The 17,138-nt window shown below is 44.4% G+C and overlaps 5 protein-coding genes across 5 annotated transcripts; 2 read left to right on the forward strand and 3 right to left on the reverse strand.

The window, feature by feature from the left end:
* Positions 1–331: 331 nt before the first annotated feature.
* PAAG_05247 (double-strand break repair protein mus-23) lies at positions 332–2,828 on the forward strand (the record flags this gene model as incomplete). The annotated part of the gene is made up of 2 exons (XM_002793065.1): positions 332–347; positions 448–2,828. 2 exons carry the CDS (start codon positions 332–334, stop codon positions 2,826–2,828), a joined length of 2,397 nt encoding a protein of 798 aa, XP_002793111.1.
* A 165-nt stretch (positions 2,829–2,993) lies between these two features.
* On the reverse strand, positions 2,994–5,038 carry PAAG_12007 (hypothetical protein; the record flags this gene model as incomplete). The annotated part of the gene is made up of 3 exons (XM_002793066.2): positions 2,994–4,505; positions 4,598–4,917; positions 5,005–5,038. 3 exons carry the CDS (start codon positions 5,036–5,038, stop codon positions 2,994–2,996), a joined length of 1,866 nt encoding a protein of 621 aa, XP_002793112.2.
* Positions 5,039–5,625: 587 nt separating this feature from the next.
* Positions 5,626–6,393, reverse strand: PAAG_12008 (hypothetical protein; the record flags this gene model as incomplete). The annotated part of the gene is made up of 1 exon (XM_015847558.1): positions 5,626–6,393. One exon carries the CDS (start codon positions 6,391–6,393, stop codon positions 5,626–5,628), a length of 768 nt encoding a protein of 255 aa, XP_015702861.1.
* Positions 6,394–8,011: 1,618 nt separating this feature from the next.
* On the forward strand, positions 8,012–9,864 carry PAAG_05249 (aldehyde dehydrogenase; the record flags this gene model as incomplete). Its single annotated transcript, XM_002793067.2, has 5 exons — positions 8,012–8,070; positions 8,139–9,340; positions 9,453–9,522; positions 9,600–9,688; positions 9,794–9,864. The coding sequence occupies 5 exons, from the start codon at positions 8,012–8,014 to the stop codon at positions 9,862–9,864; spliced, it is 1,491 nt and encodes a 496-aa protein (XP_002793113.2).
* Positions 9,865–11,003: 1,139 nt separating this feature from the next.
* PAAG_05250 (serine/threonine-protein phosphatase ppe1) lies at positions 11,004–12,472 on the reverse strand (the record flags this gene model as incomplete). The annotated part of the gene is made up of 4 exons (XM_002793068.2): positions 11,004–11,293; positions 11,364–11,695; positions 11,767–12,172; positions 12,319–12,472. 4 exons carry the CDS (start codon positions 12,470–12,472, stop codon positions 11,004–11,006), a joined length of 1,182 nt encoding a protein of 393 aa, XP_002793114.1.
* Positions 12,473–17,138: the final 4,666 nt, after the last annotated feature.

Raw genomic sequence — 17,138 nt, forward strand, 5'->3', positions numbered from 1 at the left:
AGATATGTTAGTTAATATATAAAGAAAACATGTCAGACTGCTTCTAGTGTGTCTCTGATTTGCTGCTTGGGTGCCGATATTGCCATTATTTGCAGATTTAGCCCATCCTCGTCATGGATGGCCCATTAAGTTGAATCTAGCAGAAGCCCCCAGTTGTTCCAGGCAGCGAGCGAGACAGGACTAGGTTGCCTCCAAAGAACCTCTAGACCCGCACATACATACAATAATACCTGGTGGATGGGCATTATATATATTAATGGGTCACATACTTGTTTATAGTAGCAAATATCCAAAACTCTCCCCTTTCCCTTAACTTTTTTCCAATCTAACAATGCCTGCTTTCACTGGTAAGACATTCATTTAATATCGAAATTCCTTACCACCCCAGCATTTACGTCTACGTCGCACGACTGTGCAGCTGACAAAGATACAAAAATGCAAAATTAGCTGCGGATACAATCCGTATCCTAGTCTCAACAGATAACCATGTCGGATACAATGAGCGCGACCCTGTTCGTGGGGACGATAGCTGGAAGAGCTTCCATGAAGTTATGTGTTTGGCCAAAGAGCGTGACATTGATATGGTGCTCCTAGCCGGTGATCTTTTTCATGAGAACAAACCATCTCGAAAATCCATGTATCAGGTCATGCGATCGCTACGGATGAACTGTTATGGCGACAAGCCTTGCGAACTGGAGATGCTAAGCGATGCAAGCGAAAATTTCCAGGGCGCTTTTAATCACGTCAACTATGAGGATATGGATATCAATGTTGCTATCCCCGTGTTTTCTATCCACGGGAATCACGATGACCCATCTGGCGAGGGTCATCTGGCCGCCCTTGATATCCTACAGGTTTCTGGTCTTGTTAACTTCTACGGTCGTACTCCAGAATCAGACAATATCCAAGTGAAGCCCATCCTCCTCCAAAAAGGTCGAACAAAGTTGGCACTGTACGGCATGAGCAACGTAAGAGATGAACGGCTTTTTAGAACTTTCCGAGACGGGAAAGTGAAGTTCTTCCAGCCTTCGCTCCAGAAGTCTGACTGGTTCAATCTAATGTGCGTACACCAAAATCATCACGCACATACAGAAACAGGATATCTGCCTGAAAACTTCTTGCCAGATTTCCTTGACTTTGTTATTTGGGGCCATGAACATGAATGTCTCATCGAACCTCGTTTGAATCCTGAAACAAATTTCCATGTTATGCAGCCAGGTTCCTCGGTTGCTACGTCGCTTGTTCCTGGGGAAGCAGTACCTAAACAAGTGGCTATCCTCAGTATTACAGGTCGTGAATTCAAAACTGAACCAATTCGGCTTAAAACAGTCCGCCCTTTCGTCACGAGGGAGATCGTCCTCCATGAAGAAAACGAGGCACGAAGATTCGCGAGGAAGGAAAACAACCGGACGGAACTGACACGTTTCCTGATGGGTATCGTCGAAGAGCTGATCGAAGAGGCAAAAAAAGGGTGGCTCGAGGCACAAGATGACCCCGATAATGAAGAACTTGAGATCCCCTTACCTCTCGTTCGGTTGAGAGTGGAAGTTTCGTCACCTGATGGGGGCAGCTTTGACTGCGAAAATCCTCAACGGTTTTCGAATCGATTCGTTGGCAAAGTTGCTAATGTCAATGATGTTGTCCAGTTTTATCGTAAGAAGAAGACTGTCACAGCACTCCGGCGCGGCGAGACAGACGCTCCAGACGAGGCGGTCATTTCGCATCTCTCTTCACTTGATTCAGTCAAGGTAGAAAAGCTGGTTCGCGAGTTCTTAATGGCACAGTCCCTGACTATTCTCCCCCAAAATTCGTTTGGGGATGCTGTATCCCAGTTCGTTGACAAAGACGACAAACACGCGATGGAAATGTTTGTGAATGAGTCACTGGAGAGCCAAATCAAGCACTTATTAGCCCTCGACCAAGAGCAGGATGAAGATGACATAGATTATGGCTACGGAGAGGGGCAAAGTAAGATTCAAGTTGCCATGGATAAATACCGAGCTCAGCTAGAAGAAATGTTCGCAAAAGGTAGCCAAAGACGCACTCGAGGAGCAAGAAGGTTCAAACCGAAACCTGATGGTTGGGACAGCGAGTTTGACGGACCTTGGGAAGACCAGCCTGGTGCATTCATTCATTCAGAAAACGAAGCCGAGGACAATCAGCAACAGGGCGCTCCTCCCCGGAGAGGGGCGTCCGCAACGGGCAGAAGCAGAGGTCGAGGAGGCAGCACGGCAAAGTTTCCTCCTGCACGAGCTACAAATCCACGAAAAGCAACCACCCCCACTGCCAGTACCAGCATAAGCACCCGCAGCCGTCGCCGTCAAACAGCGTTGTCGGATGATGGCGATGACGATGACGATGACGATGACGAGGAGCAGCAAGAAGATCCAATTACGCTAGACGACATCAATGAAGATGACGAGGGTGATTCTGACTCCCTATTTGTCAGACAAACGAGTGTGCAGCAGCCCAAGCCAGCAAGCTCAGTGTCCAAGCGGATGCGAAGACAAACCCCTTCAACTTCCACCGCCACCACTAAAACAACAACTATAAAAGCTCACCCTCGCATCTCCGCAGCTACAGGGTCAAAGAAGTCCCAATCGACACTCTTTTTTGCGCGCTCACAGGCAAGCCAGAGCCAGACGCTAGGCGATTCAGGCGCAGCCACAGGCACAAGTTTTTTGGTTGGCAAAAGGCCGAATCGTGCGGCGGCCAGCCGCACCACGCGAAGTGCCCGTGTGCTAAGTGACGATATTGAAGATGATGATGACGACGCGTTTGATCCTGTGCCACCTGTTAGAAGTTCACGCAGCTCGAAAAGGAGATAACCATGCCACACCCTACATTTGTATGAGTGGAATATTTCGAGTGTACGATGTCAAATCTGTACCCGATGCAAAATGTCATGACATGACATATGAGATTCTCATTCTACACATAGCCACATGAAAATATCAACACAATATCTAATTAGACAATCAAACCTATCACCCTCACAACTTTCCCCTCGCCAAAAACTTCACAGGAATATCCACCCACCTCGCCCGCAAATACTCCGCAACATTCTTTCCCAAAAAGTCCACCGTCCTCGTCACCCCAACCCCACGATCCAACAAGTTGCGGAACAAGAAATGAACCCCGCGCATCGCAGGCAGCTCGAGACGCTCAATGCTCATCATCCGGTCCTCCCGCCACTCCCCTCCCAGCAGTTCCTTAGCTTTCTCTGTCGACAGCAGCGTCCGTAGCCACTCATACTCATCTTGGTGCCGCACCCAGAAGCCGCAGTTCGCGTCGGAACCCTTGTCACCAGAGCGAGCGTGCGCAATCCAGCCCAGTGGACCATGTGTGGTCGGTCCAAAATCCGTTGAAAGATTGGCTGGGTTGGCTGTTATGGGTTGCGAGGGTTGCGGGCAGGGCCAGACCTTTGATTCTGGCGGGGCCGCAATGTCGATGGTTTGATTGAGCCAGGGGAGGTGTGCTTGATGCTGCACGTCCGTTTGCGGGATAAGCGTGACATAGTATTCAAACACGGGTTTTGGGAAGCCCTGACGCACGTCCAGATCGAAGGTGGCGCCCGGGTAACCCTGCATGATATTGTCTAAGAGAAGCTTTAGGAACCTGGGCGGGGCCAAGTGATCTTCCTCCCGCGCCTGGGCGAGTATGCGCATAATCGCTGTCGCGCTGTTCTGGTCTTTCGGATCATCCGGTGCTCTACCTAGGACGGTGAAATCGAGCACGGCGAAGTTCTTCGAGTGCGGCGCGAGAAGATGGCGGATCTGTGCTTCCAGCATGCGCGCTTTTGCGGGGATGTCGAGACCGACCATGAAATAGGATACTTGGGCCTGATACCCACACCGCGCTGTTAGGCCTACCTTTGTTGTTGGTGGTGGCAGCGCAGATTTGACACCGTGCAACGCGACACGGTTCGTTCCCAGCTGTTCGAAGTAAACGCCATCCAGAATTGCGGTGACGTCTGAGTTGAAATACCAAGGCCCCTGGATCTCATATAGCAGCTGTGACGAGCAGGTATCAACGGTCACGGCTCCCCCACTAGAATCGGATTGTTTCGTTATAACGACTTCCCCACCAGCTGAGATTTCCGCGATTGGATAACCGATGTTAGACCAGCCATCTCCAGCAGCATTCTCAAGCGACTTGAACCCTGTAAAATTTCCACCGCAGACATAGTTACTACACTCGATCAGATGGCCAGCTACAAATGCATTGGCCAATTTATCCAACTCATTCCGCCCCCAGTCATGCCACCAGTATGCCGCGCCAATAACCGGTGAAGCGTCAGATACGCGGCCGCAAATGACAATGTCTGCACCGTTGGCAAAAGCTGCAGCGATGCCCAGGCCACCCAGGTATGCCTGTGCGTATATTGGTTCAAAGGACCAATCCGCGAGCAACTCGCCGGTGTATATACTTTTAAAAGGGGAGGAGCCAGATGCAAGTGATTTTCGGATGGTGGGGAGAACTTCGTCGCCGGATATCCACGCTACCTATTTTATTTCTAAAGTCAACCACGTATAAATCAGAGAGGTAGGTAGGAAAGGGTAAAAAAAAAAAAAAAAAAAAAGGGGGGGGGAATAACCTTCAACGCCAACCCCTTCTTCCTAACCATCCCTTCGACAACTTCATACAGCGCTGGTGTATCCGCCACACCGGCATTGACAGCGACTTTAATGCCGTACCGGGCTAGATCTTCCAGTGCTGGCTCCAGGGCCCCTAGAAACGACGGATCGTATGCGGGTATTTTGCTATCACCACCACTATCCACACGTTTTCCTGCTGCAGTGGCCATGTTGTATTCGCTCATGTAGTCGGAGATGATGACATCGATGGGGTCCTGTGGGTGGTTCCGGGCGAAGGTTGCCATTGCATGACGGCGGTCGGAAGCCGAGCCGGAGGCGCCTGGAGGGTTAGTTGGGAATTAAGGGTGTAAGGGGGGATAGATATGTGTGTTTTTATTTGAACAGGTATGGATTTAAGAGGACGTACCGGCTATGCGAATGGGACGGGTTCTGGAAGACATGTCGGGGTCTGGCAGTTGATGAAGGAACGGTTTACATGTATGGAACGTCTGTATGCTAAATTGTTAGGTGATGATAGATGGGTCAATTCCATATAGATTTAAAATACATTTAGATGTCAGATTGAATTGTGCTGAGAAAGTTTCCATTATAAGGCGCTGGTTGGCTGAACATTGTAGGCTCTACAACGTTATGCTTTTGGTTGGACTATGTTAAGTTAAATTAATATTAGTTTATAGTTTAACTACGTTACTTGAATAATGCCGAGAGAGCATCTCGGTCCTCGGCATGGTTGGAGGAGGTAAGGGGAGGGGTAGAGGAAAATAATAAGAATGACCACGAGGATGTGTCCTGCTACTTCTGCCCGATGGGCGGACTAAGGATACTATTTATGTACCCCACCAGGTCATTACGTATGAGAGGGGTGTCAATGATGTCAGTGAGACATAAGTATATCCGTGTTGGAGGATATTGGGATAAGTGTAACCAAGGTGTATGTATCTATGTATGTAGGACGCTTGCATATGTTCATTCGTTGATTGCAGATAACTACAATCGTCACCGTCACCTAACTACAACATCAAAATACCTACAGCGATAAACCCTTCAACAAAACAGCGGTAGTTATAACGGAAAACAACATGACAGCCACCAACTCGGTGGCTCTCCGATATCTACAGAGCCAGATACGCAGATCGACGAGCAACATCTGGATCGAATTCCCGTTGGCCCGATCACGCATGGCGACTTTCAGACCGGGTAAGCCATCGATGCTGTCTGCGTTCATGTCAGCCTGCCAGGCGTGCAGCTTGTTGGAAGCGATCTTGTTAGCGGTCCAGCGGGCCATGGTGTCTCTGTCGCGGAGACATGGTTTGGGGGTATTTGAGTCAGGGTCGGTGGAGAGGGCGAGACGGGGAACGCCATAGCCGCAGGAGGTTTGGACCTGGAAGACGTGCAGGTCGATGATTGCCCTTGTTCCGGGGAAATTGTCCGTGTTGTAGTGCGTGACGTGGGGTTTCATGCGGTCTAGCATTGGGTGGAATTTGGGGTGATCCCATTCGATTACGGTGCCTGAGCAGAAGAGACGGAGGATGCGGGGGGCGGAATCGAAGGAGCAGAACATGATGGTCATGCGGCCATTTTCACGGATGTGGCTGATTGACTCGTTGCCCGAGCCATTGGCATCGAGATAGGCTACATGGTTTGGGGAGAGGACGGCGAGAGAGGCCGATGGGAGACCCTTTGGGGAGAGATTGATGTGGGCAGCGATGGAGGGGGCAGATGCGACGAAGAAGACGGGCTGGGAGAGGAGCCAGAGTTTAAGATCTTCGGAGATGGAATCAAAGAAGGCGACCATTTTACTGAGTTCAGAGGAGTAGTAGTAGTAGTAGTTGTTGTTGTTATCTAGATTGATATCGGGTGGGGAAGAAGCTTAATCAACTGAGTGAAGGAGACAGGGAATTACTATAGTATTATATAGTAAACATACATGGAAGTATCGTTCTACACTCGACAGCATGTGACAAGTCGACTACTATTTGTTACCTAGAGAAATGAAACCGAGAAAAACATTAAAAACCAAAAGATCCAAAAGATGTAACAATAAACAGTGATGATGGATGAGATTAAAATAAAAAAGTCGACCTGCCAGTCCGCCTTGGGCACTGTGCAGCGAGGGTGTAGTCTGGCGCCGCCATCTCCGGGGGGCCTGTTCTCTGCAGAATCGCTTCCCTCGAGGGTCCGGGCCAGGGCTTAGCGCGCCACAGCAGATCGTGGATTACTCGCACGAGTGTGGGGAGGAGACTCCCCCGGCCGACACAGCCGAGTGTGGCTCGGCTCCATTGGCCGAGAGTCTGCCGCGACCCGGGGATTCGAACCAGGCACCTCTCGCTGTTTCGGGGATGAGATGGCCCCAGAGCCACAGACACGCGGCGGATGCAGCGGGTCTCCCACTTGGACCATCACAGCTAGAGATTATTGACGATTCCCCTTCGATACGGGATTATATTATCATATACTCTGCACTGCATTTGTGTTTAATTCTTTTCCTGTGCATGTCTTTATTTTTATTTTTGTTCTGTCACATGTATGGATTTGATAGACCTCTCCGAAGTACCCGGCAAGTATTTAGCAGTCGGCTGCAAAAAATCCAAATAATGTATATAACTCGTTGATATGGGGTATTCTCCCTGGTTAATAGTTGCTCCTTCGACTTACTTTATCCCTAACCGACCCGTATGTGCGGGTTAACTCAGTTCATCCGCTAGACCGCCAGACATTCCCGTGAAGCGGCCAGATGCGGGGTAAAGGGGACATAAGAAATGGAAGAAAATGAAAGGAAAGGAAAGGCAAGGGAAGGGGGGTGGGAAAAAACAAGGAAAAAAGAGTTTTGCCAGAGCCCTTGAGCTTGATTCCCCGCTTGCAAAAAGGCTTTTTCCTCTAACCACACAATTAAGGTAGAAACTCGTTAAGTGAAGCTGGTGGTTACTTGCTGCGGATTGGCTGGCTGTAAGGCTAAGGGTTACCCCCGGGTAAAGCTTCTTCCAAACCAACCCCGCCCCCGGCTCCCCGCCTCGGCCCCTTGGCCCCGCCCCCATCCTCCCCCCGAGCAGAGCTCCAGTACCCGCTACCTGCATGACCCATACTGGCTTGGCGGGGTCGGGAGGTACCAATGACCTAGCCGGTACCTCTCCTCCTTACCCCACTCCCCCCTTCTGTTTTCTCTTTTCCCTCTTTTCCTTGTTAATGTTCCTTGTTCCTTGGGTTCTCTTCCCCAAGCTTCTTCACCCTTTCTCTTCTTCTCTTCTTCTCTTCTTCTCTTCTTCTCTTCTCTCTTCTTACCTCTTCTCTTCTATCTTCTTACTGTCTCTTCTCTCTAGTTCTCCCGTTCTCTGCTTCATCTTCCCCTCTTATCTTCCTGCAGGTAAACTATTACTTCTCCCCAGCCGTCAATACATGTCACATACACAAACACAATGGCTCTCTTCCAGCAAATCATCACTCCGACCGTCACCTATGAGCAGCCTCTCGGCCTGTAAGTTATATCCTCTTTATATATCATTTATCTTCTCATTTCCTAATATTATGCTACCCCTCTTCCAGCTTCATCAACAATGAGTTCGTCAAGGGTGTAGAAGGCCGCACCTTCGAATCCATAAACCCCCACAACGAGAAGCCCATTGCTGCTGTTTACGAGGCCACCGAAAAGGATGTCGATATCGCCGTCGCTGCGGCCCGGGCTGCCTTCCATGGCCCCTGGAAACATGTCACTCCGACTGACCGTGGCCGTATGCTACTCAAACTGGCAGACCTCATGGAGCAGCACGTCGACACCCTCGCGGCCATCGAGGCCCTCGACAACGGCAAGGCCTACTCCATCGCCAGGATCGACGTTGCGAATGCGGCTGGCTGCATCAGATACTACGGTGGCTGGGCCGACAAGATCCACGGCAAAGTCATCGACACAGACTCTGATTCCTTCAATTACACCCGCCACGAGCCCATCGGTGTCTGTGGCCAGATCATCCCCTGGAATTTCCCCTTGCTCATGTGGTCCTGGAAGATCGGCCCCGTCGTCGCCACCGGCAACACCGTCGTCCTCAAGTCCGCAGAGCAGACCCCACTCTCCGCCCTCTATGCTGCGAAACTGGTCGTCGAGGCTGGCTTCCCGCCAGGTGTCATCAACATCATCTCCGGCTTTGGCCGTGTCGCCGGTGCCGCCATCTCCTCCCACATGGACATCGACAAGGTCGCCTTCACCGGCTCCACCCTTGTCGGCCGCCAAATTCTGCAGGCTGCTGCCAAGAGCAACCTGAAGAAAGTTACCCTTGAACTGGGTGGAAAGAGTCCCAACATCGTCTTCAACGACGCTGACATCGACAACGCCATCTCCTGGGTCAACTTTGGTATTTACTTTAACCACGGCCAGTGCTGCTGTGCCGGTAGCCGTATCCTGGTCGAGGAGGGAATCTATGACACCTTCCTGGAACGCTTCAAGGCCCGTGCCCTGCAGAACAAGGTTGGCGACCCTTTCCACCAGGATACCTTCCAGGGCCCCCAGGTCTCTCAGCTCCAGTTCGACCGCATCATGGGCTACATACGGGAAGGTAAGGCGGCTGGCGCCAAGGTCGAGATTGGTGGTGAGCGTCTGGGCAATCAGGGTTATTATATCCAGCCAACCATCTTCAGCAACGTCACCGAGGACATGAAGATCGTCAAGGAAGAGATCTTCGGGCCCGTCTGCTGCGTGCAGAAGTTCAAGAGTGAGGATGAAGCTATCTCTATTGCCAATAACACCTCTTACGGTTAGTGAACTCATCCGTCCATCGTGCATTGTGTGGGAAGGGTGGGGTGGAGCGAACGACTCCTTTTTTTCTTTTTTTTCTTTTTTCTTTTCTGGCTTACTAACCGGTCTAGGCCTTGCTGCTGCTGTTCATACCACGGACTTAAACACTGCCATCCGCGTTTCCAACGAGCTCAAGGCAGGGTAAGTAAAAATGATTTAATCACAAACCCCCATCTTCCCCTTATTTAACTTTTCAGGAACACAGCTAACCGCGTCAGAACCGTCTGGGTCAACAATTACAACATGATCTCCTACCAAACTCCCTTCGGTGGCTTCAAGGAGAGCGGTCTCGGGCGGGAATTGGGAGGTAAGCTGCCTGTTCTTGTTTTACCTTTTCTGTTCCCCCCCCCCCCCCCCCCGGTCCTGTTCTCTAATGTCGGACAAATACTGACGATGAGGGTGATGTGTTTAGAATATGCCCTCGACAACTATACTCAGATCAAGGCCGTCCGCATTCGTCTAGGTGACGCTCTATTTGGTTAAGCTTGATTAGCGCTGCTCAGATTCCTTCACGTCTCTAGTCTGTACGGGATCGTTTATCTTGTATTATTTGGTCAGAGGTTGTCTCAACGTCTTAACCGACTTCTGGCCTATCTATTATATCTACTTTATTAATCTCATGAATGTTTGACATCTTGCCTCTCTCCGCTCTTTACTTCTATTTTTTATTTGTTTTTCCCCTTCGTCCTGAAAAACACATCAGCATCATCTTTTCGAGGAAAAATGGATGGATCGTCGATGGATGGGAGATGCATGGTGGACGCATGAGACCTGATCCAATCTGTTACAAGTAGTCGACCCAGTCTAGGTATTTAGCAGCATCGAACAGAATTGAAAATTGCACGACTTGGTTTGAATTCCTGTGTTCGTCTTTAATGAACTCGAGAATGGTATCTCGCAAGGTCGTGGTGTCGCTCAAGCAGAGAAAATAGACAAGCCAAGTGGTTAACCACTCCATACAGCTAGTTGAATAGTTAAATCTATTAACTTGTTATGAAGGATATTTCCCTGCCCAGCCGTGAAAGCAATGCCTGAGATTAGAATTAGCATGCGGCTGGATTTCGTGCCTAAAATACAGCGGCCAGGAACACTTCATTCTCTATGAGTCACCTCGACGGATATGAGAGAATGAAATAGCAAATATAGGTACGATTGGTTAAGGAAAGGAATATTTAGTTGCTCTGTTGAATCTAACAGGATGAGACTTGAGAGAAATATAAATGCAGAAAGAGGGAAACCATCCATGAATGTCAATAGAAACTGAAAATGTTAATAGGGAAAATGAGCCATGTCCTTTCTGTATATGTAACTCCTAAATACAAGACATGGTGTCAGATGTGTTCAAGTATTGATTCTACTAAAGACATGCAACATCACCTGGAGTGCAGGCAGAACATGTCATATACAGAATCTCTCTCTAAAACGCTGAGCTGCATGAAATGTGGATGACATTGTCATGCCCAAACAGAAGCACAATGCCAATGAAACGGCTTTGTATGATGTACAGGGAAGAAATAGAGATGGGTTTGAAGGATGTGAGATGAAATGGCAAAGGCGTTACTTCGTCACCTAGCAAAGGGAAGGAAAGAAGAGTAAATACAACCAAAATGAAGGAATAAATCCTACAAAAAATACTCGCTCTTCCCCGGCTTCATATTGGGCACATGTCTCAGATCATCCGGCACCTCCGAAAACAGTTTGAATGTTACCTTGATGTCTTCCCCTATCTCACATACTGACGCCATGTTACCGCACCGATAGCAGTAGTTAGGCGCGCTCCACACCGTTACCACGTTCTGTTTCTGGAAGTGATACTTGTATCCTTCGTTCACGAGTTGGTGCGCCCGCGCTATCAGAGTTAGATCATTCACTTGGCAGAATTCTTCAGCAACTTTGTCACCAAATAGCCAGCCTATGTACGTCGGCGTTAACGTTGACCCAACATAAACTTTAAATTGATGGGGATCAAATCGAAAACATACCGGCCCCCCGAGGGCTTACCGCCCATGTCTCCACGTCGTCTGGGTCCGACCAAACCAAGTCGCAGAACGCGCCCTCATGCGGGATCTCTTGGGCTCTAGCAACAACTCGCACCTGGTCTAGAGTTCGAATCTCCGGACTTAAACCGCCATGTACGCAGAGCACCTTCCCATCCACTATCGCCCCGAGTGTCATAAAATCAAACACCTGACAGCACGCTTTCCATACAGAGGCGTTGCCGTATTTCTGAAAACACTCCTCGTAAAACCCATACACCTGCGTGATCTGTCGGGATTCATGGTTGCCCCGAACAAGCGTAATTCTGTCTGGGTATCTGATCAGGTGAAACGTGCGGTGTCAGTTTGAGGAGGGAAGGAGAGATATGGAATGCAGAAACACACTAACTTGGCCTTCAAACAAAGTAATAAAGTCAATGTCTCCAGACTAAAATATCCCCTATCTACATAGTCCCCTAAGAATATAAAATTCCCACTCGGTAAACCGCCCACATGTGACGTATCTTCGGACTTCTCTTCTGGGCCAGGTGTTGGGGCTCCCCCCTCATCTGCGTCGCCGGTGTTTGGTCCGTCAAAATTTTGCCTTATTTTTTTTCTTAATTTCGGATTTGTGATCGTGGATGGCGGCTCAAGGTCGTCTGAGGTGATAATTGTGGGTGGGGCTCTAGGGGATTCGACATTGCTATCATTCGGCATGCCGCCTGCAACTCGGAACAGCTCAAGGAGGTCGTAAAATTGGCCGTGGATGTCACCGCATATTGTGACTGGAGCAGAAACAGGCTGGATATTCGACTCTATAAACAGGGGGTAATTTAGTATCATTTTCATATGTGAGCTCTTCCTAGACAGAAGGAAAATTGCATATAAAAAAAATATAAAAAAATATAAAAATAAAAATAAAAAATAGAGAGAGAGAATAAACAGGAGAGGTATCAAAAACCTTCCATCATATACTCCTTTACAATCTCGCAGAGCTGCTTCATGTGGTGTTCTGACAGATATTTGCAGTCTTTGGCAGCTTCCAGCCACTCATCCGGCCCAGCATTGCTCCTCAGTCGAGCGGGCCCCGGCTGGGGAACGGATTTGTCCACCATCCCAGAATTGACCCTTTGCTTTAACAGGGTATCAGGCAATATTTCGTTGCGTAGGAGAAAAGTTAGGCTAGCGAGTCTCACAAGCTCTATGAGAGGGATTGGACGAAGGAACGGGAGAAAGGTAGGGGGCACAAAGTTGAGTGAGTGCTGTGGAAGGAGATAACTGTATGAGATCAGAGACAGAATACATATAGAGGCAGCATGGCGCGTGTGTTGCAGTCTATAGTATGTGGTATAGCAATGTATGATGCTGTCGACTGTTGAATTTCAGCAGAACAAAAGTAGCGACGGTCCGATGTTGAAGGGCGGTTAACTTACGTCACAGATGATACGCGATGCTGACCAAGATTTGGTGAGACAGCCACACCGATACGGGTAATACAAATACGAGATATGCATCTATTCTTACGGATTATATATATAAGAAATTTATATAAAAATATGACTTTAATAATTATGCTTTTTTATAAATAGCTAAAAGAATTCTTAGTGTACTTCAGTAAAATTTAATATATATATATATTAAGTTATAAAAATTATTAATTTAAATTTTTAATTAATATAAAAAATAATTTTAAATAATTATATAATTAAAATTAAAGTAATTACTATTATTTAAATATTAAATTAAATAATATTAATAAAAATTATATTAATATTTAAAAAATAATTTAATATTTTATTTTATATTTATTATTATTATTATTATTATTATTATTATTATTATTTATTTTAAATATATATCATTAAAAATTATAGTATTTATATAATTAAATTAAAATTTAATTTATAATATAAATTAATATATAAAATATTATAATTTTTTTTAATTTAAATAATACTTAAATAAATATATAATATAAAATAATAATAATAATAATATAATAAATAAATAAAATATTTAAATTTAATATTATTAATTATATATATATACTATAAATGTGATGTCAAGACTCTTTATACTAGTTTCTTATTCTCACACTGCTTACCATACTGCTGATCAAAGCACTTTAGAATCAAATCTTCTAGGTTTTTATACTCACTTACTAAAGCATTTATCTTCATATTGCTTATCAAAGCACTTTAGAATTAACATCTTCTAAAGAATTAATATCATCTTAAAATTCAGCATTCAGAATCAGTACAGATCAGCACTTTCTGAAGAATAGAATTAGCATTTCATGAAGATTCATATCACTGCATTGCTAATTTCTCATTTTATGAAAGATTAAAAATAAAATTTATTGCTACTCATTTATATATATAAATACTCTGAATTCTCAAAGTTTTTTTAAAAGATTCAGTGATTAGCTACTATTCAATTCTATATATATATTTCATTCATTGCTATTCTCTTCTCTTTATAGTGCTTGCAGCATCTATATACCTCTCTTCTTACAATTTTACTTATAGAGCTTTTTATACTTTCTTTTGAAACTTAGTTTATTCATCTTAATGTCCTTATAGTTTCTAACTACTCTATGAGAGGTTGTCTGTTAAGTCTATAAACAATGAGATCAAAATATAATCTATGAGCTGACACCACACACGCAACATTCAATGAAGAAATGCATGTAGAAGAAACCCTCTATGAATAATCATCAGGTCTTACTTCAGAAAAAAACACTGAAGTACCTCTTACATCAGTTGATGAAGAGATTCAGATAGTTCAACAAGAGCAAAAACAGCAAAAGATATATAAAAACATCCTTAAACTACAATAACAAGTCAACATACTTAGTGCAGAACTTCAAATCTCTAAAAGCAAGCAGCACAGAGCAGAGTCAACAGATCACACTATTAGTGTCAATTCCACTTCTTTCAAGTCTCATTCTGCATTAATTCAAAAACTCTCAAATGAGTTTAAGACAAAAAGTCTCAAAGAATTAGAAGACTTTATCTCTTCAAGCCTTGTCTTTATGCCTATCAAGGATATTACTTTGAGAATGATGATGAATGCAAGATTCTTGAAACAGCAACACATTTTAATGCTAAACTGCAAGAGAAATGATAACAATACTACATCAAACTGAAGATATCAATTACTTGAAATGAATTCTATAACTGAATTCATGTTAAGATTATTGACTCAGATAAAGCAAGTCAGAACTATGAGTTGAAGTATTAGACATTGTAGAGGATTAAACTCTAAGAACTAAAGACTAGCTCTATTATATAACAAGGACGAATTGCTTGAGAAAGGGAAGAAAAGAATGAGATGAGAACATAAGCTTAAGCAAGCTCACATAGCATGATCATGTGCATACATGCAAACAATGACTAGGCTGAGTCAGTCAGTCAGAGTGAATCTAGAAATTCAGTCTTTTATAATATCTCTTTTTTCCCTCTTTATTACAGGCCTTTACAACTATTTAAAGCTCTCTTTATATTTAATTTTGCCTGCTGAGAGACCTTCCAAGTGTCCAAGCCTTCACTTCTTATAGAAGACTCATGTCATTTCATGTAGACTCAGCCCAACCTACTCATTTAACAAGGTATTGCTTTTTTCTCTGGTAGATTCATTCACTTCAAATTTCCTCAACCTCAAACTCAGGTCCTTCCAGGGTTTCTATAGTGAGTGACTGCCAGTTGGTTTGCCTCTGATTAGGCAGGAAATTCATCACCATAACATGTAGAAACTTTATATTAAAGACATTATGAATGTCAGATGAGATATTCAGTTGATAAGCATGAGATTCTATCTTTTCTAGCACATTATATTGATTGTATTTTGCATTCAGCTTCTTGCACAAGTGATTAGTTCTTATGTTCTCTAAGCTTAACCAGACTTTATCTCCAGGTTGAAAGCTTGAAGCTAAGTCTCTTCATCTATTTATATAGTTCTCTTGAGATTGCTGAGCATCTGTCATTTTTACTTGAGCTCACTTCAACACTATACAGACTTTTCTCATATAATCATCTGCAAACTCAATGAGATTATATGGCATTTCAACATGAGGTGCATCAGCTATATCAATGAATGAGACATGAAAAAAATGTATTAAAAAGAATGAGCTCATACCTGTTGAGACAGCATCTTTATTATTGATGATCAGCTCTGCCAGAGAGAGCTATTCATGCCAGTCATTCTGTTAAAAGCTAATGTACTTGCATAGATAGGTTTTCAGGGTCTGATTTATTTGCTCTGTAGCTTTGTCAATCTTTGATTGATAGACTGTGAAAAGTCATCTCTTAATATCTAATTTCTCACACACTTGAGTTCAAAATATGCTTATGAAAGCTGATCCTCAATCTGATACTACTGCTTTAGAGATGCCATGTCAAAAGATGATGTTGTGAAGGAACACTCTAGCTACTGTCTTCATATCAGTTTTCTTAACTACTTTTAATATAACTATCTTGATCAGTCTGTCTATTATAATCATGATGTTTATATATTCTTTAGAGCTTGATAAGTTCACAATAAAGTCTATAGAAAGCTCCTGCCACATGTGTTCAGGAATAAGAAGGGGAGAGACTTAAGCAGTCTCTAATATTGATCTCTTCATGCAGTGTTTGATCTGCAAAGATGATAGTTCCTGGTCATTCTTCTCACATCAGCAGTATAGTCTGACTAGTAGAACTCACATCTTAGAACTTCTGCCATTTGCTCTCACCTGAGATGGCCAGTAAGAGGTGAGTCATAAACCTTGTGCACTAATCTAGTTTGAAGAGGTTTGAAGTCTGACACTCACTTACAACCTTGAAAGAGAAGCTCCTTATTCTCATTTAAAAAGCACTCAAAGACAGAGGCCTTAATGCTGAGTTCAGAAGAAAATCTGAATCTTCTCTCATGAAGAGTCTGCTTTAGACACTGCAGAATCTTGTCATTTTTGTGAGCCTTATTTCACTGAGCTTGAAGAGACATTTCAGATTTCACACTGGCAGCAGCCACTCTTAGTTCTATTCCAGATTCCAGCACATTAAACTTAAGTAGTTGAGCTTGTCTCTGCTTGATTCTCTTATCATTAGCACTTTGTGACATGTTTTGCTCTCTTTGTGATAAGATGTCTGGTCCAGCATTCAACTTCCCTGGCTGGTAATCAATTCTGAAGTTGAATCAATAGAGAATATTCATTCAACATAGCTGTCTTTCATTTAGTCTGCATGTAGTCATGAAGTATTCTAGATTTTTATGATCTGTGAAGATCTTGAATTCCTTTACACTTTGTAGCTCAGCATCTTATTTCTTTAAACACTCAATTATTGCTAATAACTTCTTATCATAAATCTCATAGTTGTATTCTGCAGGTGAATGCTTATGAGAGAAGAAGACATATGAGTGTAGAATGCTCTGCTCATCATATTGTAGTAGCACTTCTCCTGAGACATAATCTGAGAAGTTCATTTTCAATATAGTCTCACAGTCAGAGTTGAATTGAAGCAGGATTGGAGTGAAGATAAACATTGATTTTAGACACTTAAAAGCTTTCTCAGCCTTGCTCATCCATAAAAAAGAAACATTCTTGTATGTAAGAATTGTCAGTGAGATTATGATCTTTGAGAAATTCTTGATAAATTGTCTATAGAAATTGACAAAGTCTAAAAATCTTCATACATCTTTAAGAGTAGTAGGTGTCATTCATTTCAAAACAGCTTTAACCTTCTCTGAATTCATTCATATACCCTTGCTCACTTCAATGATGAATTCAAGATATTTTGTGTT

Source organism: Paracoccidioides lutzii, assembly GCF_000150705.2.
Source record: "Paracoccidioides lutzii Pb01 unplaced genomic scaffold supercont2.13, whole genome shotgun sequence".
In the NCBI taxonomy this organism is placed as follows: Eukaryota; Fungi; Ascomycota; class Eurotiomycetes; order Onygenales; family Ajellomycetaceae; genus Paracoccidioides; species Paracoccidioides lutzii.